The following is a 14628-nucleotide window of genomic DNA, read 5'->3' as shown; positions in this document are numbered from 1 at the left end:
TAATTTCTTTCGGACCTGTCTGCAATATTTAAGTTTTAACGGCTTGCTAAAAGCCTATAATGCATAAGCCAACTGCTATGTCTGAGAAAGTCTTACCTCTGATTTATTATCGTAATAAATATAAAATAAGGACGCATGAGCGGGACTATGCAAAACAAACCCAATGTGAAAAGAGTTTATTCGCATGTGACTTGTTTTAGCTCTGTTGGTCGGTTTAGAAACTTTGCCGTGTGAAAGCGAACTGCACCAAGAACAAAGTGCAACATTGTTACAATTTTAATCCCTGTTTCGTAACAAATAAATCAATTCACAGGTGTGAAAGCATCCTGAATGACAAGCCCTGATTCTCGTGGACGTGTACAAGGACATGTATCTGAAACGTAAAACAAAACGTATCCTATGCAATTTCAGAATTGTCAACCTGTAAGCGCCCTCTAGTGGATTTGTCATCTAAAATGTACAATGAAACATACTGTACCTAGAGCAATTTCACAAAAATGTAGGCTGTTAACTGTAGCCTGGATTAGAAAATACTTTTCAACAAGAAGTCATGCTCACTGGATGGTCCATTTGTGGCACATCAAAGTGCCGTGAATCACCTCTAAAACTGACACTTAAGATTTACTCCTTTACTTTCACTAAAATTACAAGTAAATGATGAGTAATATTTAGTGGCTTGATAAAAATGCAGCCATGTTGTCATTAATAAACCCTCAATTATTATCTTATTTGTGCTCTATATACTGTATCATGTAAAAGTTTTGGTGTTCATGATGTGTGAATGATGTAGAACAGGGTTTTTCAAAGTCGAAGACAGTGGGCCTCCCTTTTGACACAACTTATCCATTGGCGCCCCCCTCCTCCCAAACACGCACGCGCACACACACACACACACACACACACACACACACACACACACACACACACACACACACACACACACACACACACACACACACACACATATATATATATATATATATATATATATATATATATATATAAATATATATATATACACACACACACACACACACACACACATACACAGTGTATATATATAAAGACACAGACAGATGTCAGACTGTTAACTCACTTTTATCATCATTTGCATGAAAGTGCAATTATTTACAGAGTAATAACAAGTATTTTAATATAACGTTTTTAAAACTAGGATGATGGTTCAATATGAATAGAACAGATTCAAGAACTGTCCATCCCAGTCAAAACAGTCGAAGTTTAGCGGGTCTCATGCTGTCATTAGTCAAAATATCTTGACAAACCACACATAAAGGTCGTGGTTTATCAGCTGGTCCTGTCCACGTAAATCCTAAACTCAAATACTGATCATCATATCATCGTCTTTTGGGTTTAAGCCCTGAACTCGATGGCTTTGAATCGGGGGGTCTCAGAAACCGATCCATTGTGTTAGCAGGCATATACCTGTATTGGCGGGCTTGCCAAACAGAAGCGAATTTACAGCTATGGCTTTCTGGGTAAAAAAGGTTTTCTTATTTTAGACGTATTATTATTATTTTTTAGCTTTGTTTAATTAAAACATTTCAATATAATAAAAAGTACATGTAATAATTAAACTTAATAATTATATTTTTATTATATAATATTTTTTCCCGCGCCTCCCCTGACATGCTCTGGCACCCCCCAGGGGAGGCACGCCTCACACTTTGAAAACCCCTGATGTAGAAAATCAAAAACCACTTGAAGCATAAAGTCAATTCTATTTCATTGGCACTTTCCCACAATGTTTTGTCACCTGTGTTACGAGTTTGGTTTGTTTTTATCGCTGTATTCCAGAGAACTACACTAGTGCAGGAAGTGGTGTGATTTTATCTCGATATTGTGAAAATGTCCCTTGTGTTCTGGTAAACTTAGATGAGAACCAAAACAAGAGCTTATATCTTTGTTCTGTGGTTATGACTTACCTTATCCAAAGCATTATGGACAGTATAGTTAAGATTAGACATTTTTATCTGTGTTCATTTAGATTTTTCATCCAGCCTCCTGATGTTATGATAGAGCCAGAGGATGGAGGGGTTTGGGGGTATTTTCATTCATTCATTTTCCTTCAGCTTAGTTCCTTCATTTATCAGGGATTGCCCACACACTTCTATTTATCAGGGGTTGCCACAGTGCTATTATATGCCATAATGCTACATTATACTATATGATTTTCTTAGTTAGTTTATACATTATAAGCAGTACATATACTGAACATTTATACTATTATACTCAAAGACCAAATGGGGTTTAAAGCTTCAAAACAATTAGGATAAGAGAGTTTAATATAGTATATAATTCATAATTCATATATAATATAGAAATATAATTCAGTGTAACAGTTTACTTATCTACCATGTTTGGGGTAACACATTACAAGTAATTTAAGTTATATAATACATTTCTAAGTAACAAGTAAAGTAATGCATTACTTTTTAAAATTAAGTACTGTGGTCCCTCACTATTACGTAGTTCACCTTTTGCAATCTCGCAGTTTTTTTGTGCAATTTGACATGCATTTTTTTGTGTTATGCGTCCTGGTTGGCTGTAGACCATTGTCAATCAATCACCTCCGTGTCTCGTACAGTAAGGAATGCGTTCAGCTTGCCAAATTAACATAACTTTTAGCAGTGTGAGTTCCAACAAGGATGCAAAAAGGGTTGTGACTGTTAGCAGCAAGACCATTGCAAAGCAGGTGACATACCAGATGCGCCGCACCACGCAGCGCCATGCAAACAAACAATAAGGAGGGAGTCTGCTTTCGCTTTGTGGATCAGTGCCTGCAGAAAAAGAACATTAGCCTAAGCTGGATGCCAATATTATCTGCAATAAAGCTAAAAATGAACCTTTTCGCTGACAGCAATGAATGTTTTCGCCTGACAACAGGTTTTAATCTTTGGTTTAATTCAGTAATATTGGACTTTTTTTCTATGAAACACTTCTTGAGAGTGTTTAAACAAGACAGAAAAGTGTCAAAATGTTAATGCCTGACTGAGAAAAGTGTAAAAGGTGTGTAATGAGGGATTTTACAGCCTTAAAACATCTATAATAATTGTATAAAATAAAGTTGTGTATTAGAACGTAACTCCCACGATAAACGAGGGACCACTGTAATAATATTTTGAATGTAATGCAAGTTACTTTTTAGTTTAGTTAAATCATTTTTTTAAATTGCTTAATTAAAATTAATGCAGTCACTCAAATCCCACACACAATGAGAGAATGTAAGAACAGACAAAAAATGAAGATGGCAGAATGTTACATTTCTGGAAATATTCTCGTTACTTTGAGCACATTGGAAAAAAAGGAAAAGAGGATTATTTGAACAGACAGTGATTTTACTTTTTAATTAGACAAAAAGTAAAAAGTAGCAACTCCTATATAAATAAAACGTATGCAATTACTATTAAAAAACAAAACAAAAAAAACGCAAGTTCTGAAAGAGATCAAGCCTCAGCCATGTCAGAAAAAGTAACTCAAAATTAACGTAAAGCTTTACTTAAGAAGAACGCTTTAAGTCTGAATTATTAGCCCCCCTTTGAATTTTTTTTCTTCTTTTTCTAATATTTCCCAAATAATGTTTAACTGAGCAAGGAAATTTTCACAGTATGTCTGATAAAATTTTTTCTTCTACAAAAAGTTTTATTTGTTTTATTATGGCTAGAATAAAAGTAGTTTAAAATTTTTTTTTAATTATTTTAAGGTCAAAATTATTAGCCCCTTTAAGCTATATTTTTTCGATAGTCTACAGAACAAACCATCGTTATACAATAACTTGCCTTATTACCCAAACCTGCCTAGTTAACAAAACTAACCTAGTTAAGCCTTTAAATGTCACTTTAAGCTATATAGAAGTATGTTTGGAAATGTGTTGAAAAATTTTCTCTCCGTTAAACAGAAATTGGGGAAAAAATAAATTAGTGGGCTGATAATTCAGACTTTAACTGTATATAGTATATGTATACGAATTAGGGTACAGTAAAAATAGTACACTTACATATTTACCCTATGTGACTCTTTTTAGTTACAACTATGAGCATGCTGAGGCACTGATTGCTTAAAAAGGTGCCAGCAGCCAAATGTTTTGGTTCCACAGATGTTCTGCTAATAGCTTTTTATGATGTCAGCTGCTCTTTACTGGAATTCTATAGTAAAAACAAATCGAACCTGAGGGGGTGAACATGAGGAGGCTATTAAAAAGAATTTCTTTTAGTTTAGCATCATATGAAGAAAAAAGTTCCTGTAATTTGGTCCAGTGCTTTAAGGTTTCCTCCACCCTTGTGGTTTTATTAGATGTAAATTCATATGCATAGACTCATATTTTCAAATGAACATTTAGTTAGGATGAGCTGGCAGATCTTACATTCAGATTGCTGCTGTGTAAAGATTCCAGATTTGTAGCATAATGGGTGGAGCCTGTGATTTCTTTTAGTATGTTTGATGAGCTACATTAATAATCCAAAAACAATCAGCTGATTCAGTCAAATGCAATCCACGTTGATGCAATACTAAACACAATAGTAAAATAATAAATGTAATGCGAAAAGAAAAAAATTAATGACAGACTTTGTTTGCAGATTCGCAGGAGCTTTGCGTCATTGTCTTCTTGTGGTTTATCGCGTTGCTGAGACCTAAGATTTTCCAGAGAATTTCCAGATTCTGTATAATCCAAGTGTGCAACGTAAACAAACAAATAGATGAGTCAGCCGGTAAATTCCCAATTCCTTGCTATTCTTGTGATTACGTGTTGTTGCTATGATGTATCGGCTTGAGTGGGTGTGCATGACGCTGTGAATGCACTTTTGCACGGGTGGAAGAGAAGAACTCCTTGTATGGTAAAAATGGGTGGTGTTAGACGATGGATGATATGTGGTTTGTGACTTTTGGTTTTTGGTAGATTTACAATCAATAAATGTTTTCGTTTTCTGTCCAAAAGCCTTTTATTTCTATTGGTTTTGCCTAAAAATGCCTTTTTTATCAAATCAAATTGTAACACTTCTGAACTTAAAAAACTGAAAAATTGCTCAAAAATGATTTGATTTTCCATTCAAGATATAACATTTATTTTCAAGGAGCAATTAACACCCCCAAAATATGTAACTGTCCTTCTGAACAGCTTTTAAATATATACTCCTGTATATCCTGTGCACTGAAATTGGTCTGTGCTTTCTTTATTCAAATGTTTTGAGTAATGAAAAATGTCTTTTTGAGTTGCTGATACATTTTTATCCTCACATGTACTATATTAGCAAATGTTTTGTAGAAATCTGCCTGTACATGGACATGAACTCATCCTGTACAGTAGGCTTTTGTGGAGCTAGTCCACTCTTTGCGGCTGTAATGCTTTCAACTCTTCTGGAAAGGGTTTACACAATTTTTTGGGGAATTTTTGACATTTCTTCTGGAAGTGCATTTGTGAGGTCAGGCACTGATGTTGGATGAAGGACCTGGCTAGCAGTCTCCACTCTAATTCATGAGTTTTTCAATCAGGTTAGGATCAGGACTATGTGCAGGCCAGTCCAGTTCCTCCACACCAAACTCCCTCATCAATGTTGTCCTTGCCTTATGCACTGGTGTGCCGTTATGTTCGAACGGGAACATCCCCAAACTGTTCCCACAATATCTTGTCCAACATATCTTACATTGAAGCATTGAGTTCCTGTGACTAAAACTAAGAGCCAAGCTCAATACCTGAAAAACTCCACTCTAATTCATCCCAAAGGTGTTCAATCAGGTTAGGGTCAGGACTCCACGCCAACCCCCCTCATCCATTTTGTTCTTGCTTTATGCACTGGTGTGCAGTTATTTTGGAGCTCCTCAAACTGTTTCCAAACTGTTTCCACAATATATTGTCCAATTCTTAGATTAAAGCATTGAAACTTCCTTTGACTTGAACTAAGGGGCCAAGGCTAACACATGAAAAACAACTATAATCCCCCTTTACTAAACTTTATAATTGGCACAATGCAGTCAGGCAAGTATTGTTCTCCTGGCAACCACCAGACCCAGACTAGTGCTCCAGAAGAGGACAATGGTTGGGACATTTTTGTTAGACTTTTCTGCATGATGTAAGTAGAGAAGAGTCATTCATTTGATAGTCTCTAATCACTGTTTAGCTTTGGAAAGATGTTCTTATACTGTCTGACTGTGATACAATGGCCTGGTTCATTATTGACATAAATGTGGACGAACAAAAGTCTTGCAAAAGCAATTTAAAGTGCATGTGTGAGGAGCACAAACAAAACATACGCATACATAAATTGTATGCGTAAAATTTCTGTAAAATCTGTCCACTCCATCTGCCCAATAACTGCAGAATGGCTCTGATTTTGAGCAACTTGCGGCAACTCTTTGTGTTAGACAGTTAATTCAAATGAGATGTGCTTTTGATGCTTCTCACTAGCAGTAATGATGCGCATATGGTAAGGTGACAGTGTTCCAGTAATCATGAGCATACACGCACTGCTGCTAAATGGACATTTGAAAGAAAATAGGGATAATTGCACTATATGACCAAAAGTACATAACTCAGTCTAATTACTAGGCTTGGCTCTTCCTTTATTTGCAGTGAAACAAATCATGTCGCATGAGACCAGTACTGTGTGTGCTTTTAGCTTTTTTGCATGTCTTTAATCCTGTTCCAAAATTATAATAAAAACAGAATATGGTATGGAATAAATTGTACAATACACGCAAAGCCCAGATGTCAACCCAATCAAGCACCTACAGTTTAAAGTGAATTAGAGCATCTGTTTATAGATTTTATTGCACCATCCAGTTGCTGACTAAATTCACTGCAGTGTTTGACTACTACCACTGTTTATAGATGTAGTAAACTTCACATAAGATATTACAATTGTTTAAAGGCTTCATTGTGGCCTTCATGCCATTCCTATCCACCTGTACTATTGCTAACATACTGTAATTAGGACTGCTAGCTAAAGCACAATGGCCATGTTTGCATTATACATTCCCAAGAGTGACAACTGCATTTAAATGCATGAGTGTTTTGTGTGTGTGTGTGCGTGTGTGTACTCTCTACATTCTTGGAATTGAAAAACAACAGCGTAGCAAAAGTAATGCAAATATCTTATGTTGAATATATGCAAAATTATTAACTTAGTGTTTGGTTGGTTTGTTAATATAATAGGGATCAAGAATGGATGCAATGATGCGTTTTCACAATGAGATTTTACAACCATATTTTAAATAAAATGCTTACTGCAGAAACTTAAAAATAGTGAACCTAAAACTAAATGTAGCTGCAGTTTGTACAGTATGTGGCCAATAATTTGTTTATTAGTAAATTTGGTGATGTACACTATAAATAGCCACCACAATGCATTAATTCATAGCCATAGTCCTTGTCTAATGGTTTTGTCATAAGGTTTCTAAATATAACCCCAAATCTGAAAAGGTTGTGACAGTGTGGAAAATCAAATAAAAAATGAAAGTAGTGATTTCCAAATTTACTTGTATTTCATTGCAGACAATACAGCAAACATTATTTAATGTATTCCTCATGATTATTTATTTATAATTTTTGTTTTTTTTTTCAAAATAAACATGTATTCCAGTTTTGGTTCTGGAACAGTAAAAACTTAGAACAGTAACAAAACAGTAAAGCATTTTCCACTTTATAATATTGCCATTCTTCTTCACAACACTTAAGGCATTTAGGGACTGATTGTGATGAAGTGCTTCAGGTGTAATTTTGTCCCATTCGTCCTGCAAACAAATCTTAAGGTGGGAAACAGTACAGGGTCTTCGGTGTCGCATTTTGCACAAAATGTGTCACACATTTTCTATTGAAGACAGGTCGGGACTGCAATCAGACTAGGACTTTGTAATGTGTGCTGAATGTGGTTTTGCATTGTCTTATTAAAATATGCATGGGCGTCCCTGGAAAAGAAGGCAGCATATTGTGCTTTAAAATCTCTATATACTTTTCAGCATTAATGTTGCCATTAGAAGTGAAAGTTACCTTTGCCAAGGGCATTGATCCACCCCAATACCATGACTGACCCTGGCTTTTAGAGTAGTAACAGTCTAGATGATCATTTTTTTCTTTAGTCCAGTGCCCACGGCATCCATTTCCCCCCCAAAATACCTGAAATGCTGATTCATCTGACCACAGTACATGATTGCACTGTGTGATGGTCCATTCCAGATGTCATTGAGCCCAGATAAGTAAACAGCACTTTTAGACACTGTTAACATAGGGCTTACTTTTGGCACAGTACAGTTTTCACTGGTATTTGTGGATGTAACTACCTATTGTGGTACTTGACAAAGGTTTGCCAAAGTAGTCTTGAGCCCATGTGTTGATATAGCTTATAGATGAATGATTATTCTTGATGCAGTGGGATCAGAGATCACAGTTGTTCAGATTAGGCTTGCGCCCTTGCCCTTTATGCTCTGAAATTCCTCCAGATTCCATAAAACTATTAATTATGTTTTGCACTGTCGAAGGTGAAATATTCATGTCTTCCTATCTTTCTTCTTTCATTGTTTTTAAACATTTTATTAATTTTCTCACATATTTGTTGGCAAACTGGTGATCCTCTACCCATCTTTGCTCCTAAAGGAATAGATCTTACTTGGACGCTACTTTTGTATCATAATTATAATCACCTGTTGACATCACCTGTTTAAAATCTCATTATTTAACCAATTTACCTGATTGCTAGCCCTAAATTGCTACTGTCCCAACTTTTTTTTAGAATGTGTTGGCAGGTCTGAATGACAGGAAAGGATGTTAATTTGCACATGAAATAAAAGTTACCAAACGAAACATGATATATTTTGTGTTCATATTGTCTGCAATAAAATACAATTATATTGTATATGTATATGTATATATGTATAGTATATGTATAGAATTCACTACTTTCTTTCTTTTTTATTTGTGTTTTACATACTGTCACAACTTTTGCTTATATGGGCTTGTATATTGTTAATTTATGAATTCCATTCACTTCAAAGGCATTAAATATACTGTCTTAATTTTACAACTAACACTTTGTAAGATTTTGCTTTGTGCGAATTGTGTGCAGGTCAAGTATTAAGCAATGTTGTATTTTGTCTGTCTTTTTTCCACTTTAGCTCGGAGAAAGAGCAGTTAGCTGAAGAAGAGGAGGATGACCTGAAGGAAGTGTTGGATCTGAGGAAGATCGCAGTGCAGCTGCTCCAACAAGAGCAACAGAACAGGTGATCTTTCACACCAAGTCACATACTCGTGTAACTGTCAGAGCCCATCAACCACAATATCTCCATCAGACATCCTGTCTTCTGTATTAAAGCATTAGTCAAATAGCTTCATTAGAGAAATTAGTCACAAATAACCACATATTTAATTCACCCTTATGCAGGTATTTCGAAGACATGAAAAGCGAGTGCTAACTACTGATTTAAAAACACAAATTCTCATTTTATTTATATTTATTTGTGTTTTATTTATATTTTATTGGTTTTAGGATTACTAAATATATTTAGGGTCTTTATTGAGAATTTTAACTTGGAGTATTTTAACAGCCAGTTATTTGACTTTCCCAAGTTGGACAGTCTCACATATATTCTGCTTTATCACAGTTATCCCTGTACATTATTTGGTGATTTTTAGAGCTAAAATAAATGCAACTCTGACTTCATCAACAAATCTTTACGTTTCTCCATGGTTGCCTGCAGATTTAAAGGCATCTCAGTTATTTGTCATAAAATAATCTAGATTAAAGTCAATTATATATATTAAGAGCAGATTGCAATTGACATGAATACATAACTGCAATATTAAGCACTTTACTAAAATCTTACCTCTAGCATTGCTAATTACTGTAATCAGTTACACGGTATGATTTTAATTTTGTTAATTGACGTCAACTAAATAAAGAATTGCAAGGGATATTAAAGGTTAAATAATAATACTTTACTTCAAATGGGTGTTAAGGTGTCATGAAAACTGTATATGCCAAGACATGTCATGAATATGAAGAAGATTTATTCATGCTTATGACATTCACTGTCATTCACTTGTTTTAGATGACTTTATGGTGACTTGACATATTTAAATACTTCATAACCTGTCTATGCATTTGTCATGAAAACTTGACATTATCAAGACAACATAACTTGTCATAAATGAAGTTTATTTTTAAACTTATTTCAAGAGGATCACTTTCTTATGATTGCTTGCAGCCGGTCCAACATTATTCAATTTATGATTCACCAATCAAACGATTCCTAAGCCACTTCAAATACCCTAAGTTCCATATGACAGCCATCTTCGTTTTGAAGAATCCCCCCTTCCACCCCTACTTTTCCTCCTTTCGTAGATGGGTGGCACGGTGGCCCAGTGGTTAGCACTGTTGCCTCACAGCAAGAACGTCACTGGTTCTAGTCCTTACCAAGCCAGCCGATGATTCTTTGCGGAGTATACACATTCTCCCCGTGCTCACATGGGTTTCCCCTGGGTTCCCCCGGTTTCATCCCATCGCCCAAAAACATGCAACTTAATTTAATTTACTAATCTAAATCGGCACCATAAAAATACACCTAGTAAATCTCTTAGGAGCAATCACTATCTGTTCATTAGCTACTACGGCAGGGGAGTTCTCGAGATCTGCCTGAGCTCAAACTCCCCACTCGCCTTGCAAACGGGAGGGAGCCCCAGGCTCGAGGATGTGTGAACTCTTGAAACATGATTTTCATGAAGCCTTTATCATTGTCAATAAATGTCAATATATATTCTTGATCTTATTATAAAATTATTTGACAGAGTATTGCCACTTTTAATAATACGTTATAATGACAAATTCACTTTTGTTTCCCTGAAAAAATTATGAACTGAAAAATATTGATGACACATGTGTAGTGTATGTGTAGAGCTGACAAGTTATGTTGTCTTGGTAATGCCCTACTGTCATGATAAAGACATGTCTTGGTAATGTCAAGTTGTCATTAAAAGGACAAAGGCAGGTTGTCATGTATTTGTTTATGTTAAGTCCTATACAATGCCATACTTGTATTTAAAATGACAACTGAGCAATTGACACTCAATAGCAGTTGTCATGAGCATGCATAAAAGCTCTTTTATATTTCTGATGTTATGATTATAGAGGTGTCTTATGAATACCTCTTCAAGTAAAATGATACCAAAATGTCTTGTATATTTGTTTTCTGATAATAGACACATTTCGAATCGTTCTGGAATCACAAGAGGATGAGTAAATAATGACAATTAAATCTGGAGAAGTTTTAATTTGAAGTTAATAGGCTACTCCTCTCTTCAGCACTCCCTTTCTTTCTCTTGGGGCTGATCCTGATACCTCAGATGACTCTGCTCTCTTTCATTGCAAGTTATAACAGAGACGAAAGCAAGATTTGGCAGATTCGATGCACTAATCCATGCAATTTCCTAGTTCTAAAGAAGTGGATGACTGTCAGATGTTTTGAAGTAATAGAATCAGACCCCCCCCCCTACTTACTAACAAATGAATCACCATATTCCTCCTGCTCTGTCTCCTTACATCTCCTTCCCCATCACTTTCCTGCATCTCCACCGCACCCTGGGATCTGATTGGTGCTCGCATTGCGTTTGACTCTCAGGAGGCGGTCCCTAATTTGTAGGGCAGAGAGTCTGATACATCGTAGAAGAGCAGCGGGCAGAGCTCACAGGTAGAAGGACAGATGTGTGTTTGCATGTGTGTGTGATATACAGTGTGTGTATATAAAAAATGATGTTTGCTGTTTGTTTAAACTAGTTATTTAAAATGAGCTGCAACAACACAATTAGTGAGTTCTTATTACGACAACTTAATTGTTTTATGTTTAAACTACTTAAATTTGTAAAAACTATTTGTTAACTAAATTCCTTCATGTTGTCCCAACACAAATCCATTTTGTGGGATCCAGCATTATTACAGTGTAGGACACATTCTCAGTATATGTGGTCATGTGCGTTTATGTGCATGTTTGTGTTAGTAAGCACATGCGTGTTTAGGTTTAATGATGCCAAAGAGCCGAGCAATACAATTCAAGTGTGTTGCACTTTCATATTCCTTATCAAAGTCCATATGCTTCTAGTACTGTGTTGCATGCCCTTACTAAAAAGGGTTGTATTCAAGTGCACACCTGCCAACACTCCCATTCTTCCCTTCGAGTCTCCTGTATTTTAGACTCATCTCCTGCCACTCACCCATTTCGTTATTTCTCCCTGTAAATTCCTGCAATTTTACTTTCCTTAGCTTTTTTGGACAGTCTGTAACACCCTCGGGTTGCAGCAGCCGCCCAAAACCCGTTGCATAGTACAATTACTTACCTGGTTTTCAGCTGTGTTACTCAGACACCTCACCCCCGAGCCAAGCCAAGTCTTCAGAGTATGGAACACCAAACTTGGCTGTATGTCACAATGAATCTTTCTTCTTAACTTACTATTTACAACTAATAGTTTAACCTGGAGTATAAATTAAAAGCTTAATTGTGGACTACTTGTGCATTTAAGGTTTGCTAAAGTTACATATATAGTACACTTTAAGTGCACCTATGATAAAAATCAACTTTTGGAAGCTGTTTGAACAGAACTGTGTGTATGTATAGTGTATCCACTGTCATATTAGAGTGATAGAAACTCAAAGATTTTTTTTAATTTCATGATGTTAAATTAAGACCCAAATCCTAGTGATTTTGAGGCTCACCGCACTGTGACATAGCAGTGCAGTTTTCTCCACGCACCGACAGGCACCATGTTTCAATAATGACATGTATAGACATGTCCACTGAACAATTTTTGGGCTTCAATATTTACACCTAAGAAATGGGACAGCACTACAGCACCTGTACACGTCATCAGATGTCATCGCAATCTCTTGCTTCATATGAAATCAGACGATCGCGACTGCTTTAGTTATTCCAGTTGAGTTATTTTTTGGTGTTTATCTTCAGGAAATCACTGATAGCATATATTATGTTATCATAACGATATAATGTGACAATAAGATCTATACTGTGTATTTACACAGTGGTCACATTCATCTATGTAAACACACCAAAAACAACATTAACATTATAGAAGTCACTGTAAAATTTTCCAGCCACTAGACATTACTGACAGGGTATTTGAGAGTTATCAAGTGTCAGAATGTTGTGGGACTGCTATACAGGAGTTATTATGATGGATTATAGATCACCAAATTTAGCGTTTTTTTTTAAAGCATGACGGTAAAACATGAACGCAGTTATAAAATTATATTAAAACGTGTTTGTTTGTTGTAAAAATTTCTAATAATGCCAAAAAATACTAATTTGTGGATCTCCTTACTTCTGGGTGTAACAATCTGCTGTTGTGGCTGTATTCTGGGATATTTTCTTACCCCTTGGTTTCGATTGTGGTCCTGAAAAATCTTTGTTCAAAGGGCTATTCACCCCTTCCCCTTAGCCCTACGCCTTCAAGCTAAAGAGAACTGGGACACCCCTACCCCTTGAACGAGGGGTGGGGGTTAGGGGAAGGGCTAAGGGGTAGAATTGGGATTGGGCCTAAGACACCAAAGGCTTATCTTACATCTTGTAAAAGGATTAAAATAGGTGTCCATTAAAAGTATACTTTTATTTACTTAAAATTGAGTCAGTTTAGTTTAAAGCTATATTTAAGTAGTACACTTACAACTATAGCACCAGTACTTACAGTACATACATTTTTTTTGCTGAGGCTGATTTTTAAGAAAATTAAGAAAATAGTTTCCTGCAATAAAAAAAACAAAACAAAAAAAAACTGTTGACGTGCAGAGCTGAGCTCTTTTCTTTTGAATTAATTGCTTCAGTTCCCATAAAAAGATTTAGTGTTCTTTTTGGAAGACACCATATGTTTTGTTACAGATCATTGCGGAGAGCTCTTCAATTTTACTTTTTTTTTTCTTTAGCTGTACATACTGTACGCATTACATCTTAAATTACCTAAAATACTTGCCAATTTAGACTAAGATACATTTCCAAATATCCCGATGAACGTTTTTGTCGCTTGTGAATAATTTTTTATGATCAGATACCACATACTTAACTGTTCAGGTTACAAAAGCTAAATCCATGTTTGGCTCTCATGCGACAGTTTCTGTCAAGCACCTGGCCAATTACGAAAATACATTTGAATAAAGATACAGATCAAAGTCTTCGCTACGTTATAATCGACGCTGTATAAGAATGACTCATGCCCATGTTAAACATTTTTTCTGCGTCATTTGAAAAAGGCATAAAGGTTGTTTTGATCTTGCAGGTTTCTCAGCCACTCAGGGAGCAGCACCAAACAGAGATCTCCATCTCAGACTGTTAGAAGGTATCTCTCTCACGCATAAACACCTCCATGCTAGCTCTTTCTTCATAAATCACCTTTATTCACCTTTTTACACACACCTAAGCTATTTACTGTGAATGTGGGATGTTCCCTATTTAGTAATTGAGTAATACTAATAATGTAATATATAATAATAAATAAAAGAAAATGTAATATAAAATAACTTGCGTTAGCTACATCAATAAATGTAATAATTAGTATTATTACAGATGTCAGTTTATAGAGTCGAACAGAGCTAAAATAACTGGGAGAAAGTTATACGGAAACCT

At 35.6% G+C, this 14628-nt stretch overlaps 1 protein-coding gene across 5 annotated transcripts in view; it reads left to right on the top strand.

Annotated features, from left to right (window-relative positions):
- Positions 1 to 14628, top strand: part of lrch2 (leucine-rich repeats and calponin homology (CH) domain containing 2) — a 108876-nt gene that overhangs the window by 64138 nt on the left and 30110 nt on the right. For 2 of the 5 annotated variants that reach the window (XM_087253761.1, XM_087253760.1), the window contains exons 11-13: positions 9124 to 9228; positions 11623 to 11691; positions 14282 to 14341. In XM_087253761.1, the coding sequence (XP_087109887.1) occupies positions 9124 to 9228; positions 11623 to 11691; positions 14282 to 14341 (234 nt within the window). Of the gene's footprint in view, positions 1 to 9123; positions 9229 to 11622; positions 13420 to 13515; positions 13784 to 14281; positions 14342 to 14628 lie in introns of those variants that run through there. The other 3 variants (XM_087253763.1, XM_087253762.1, XR_015491448.1) reach the window with 2 other exon arrangements.

Source organism: Danio rerio, chromosome 5, assembly GCF_052040795.2.
Source record: "Danio rerio strain M-AB ecotype USA chromosome 5, GRCz13ab, whole genome shotgun sequence".
Lineage (NCBI taxonomy): Eukaryota > Metazoa > Chordata > Actinopteri > Cypriniformes > Danionidae > Danio > Danio rerio.
Note: the sequence above shows the minus strand (reverse complement) of the source record. Positions and strands in the feature narration are given on the sequence as shown.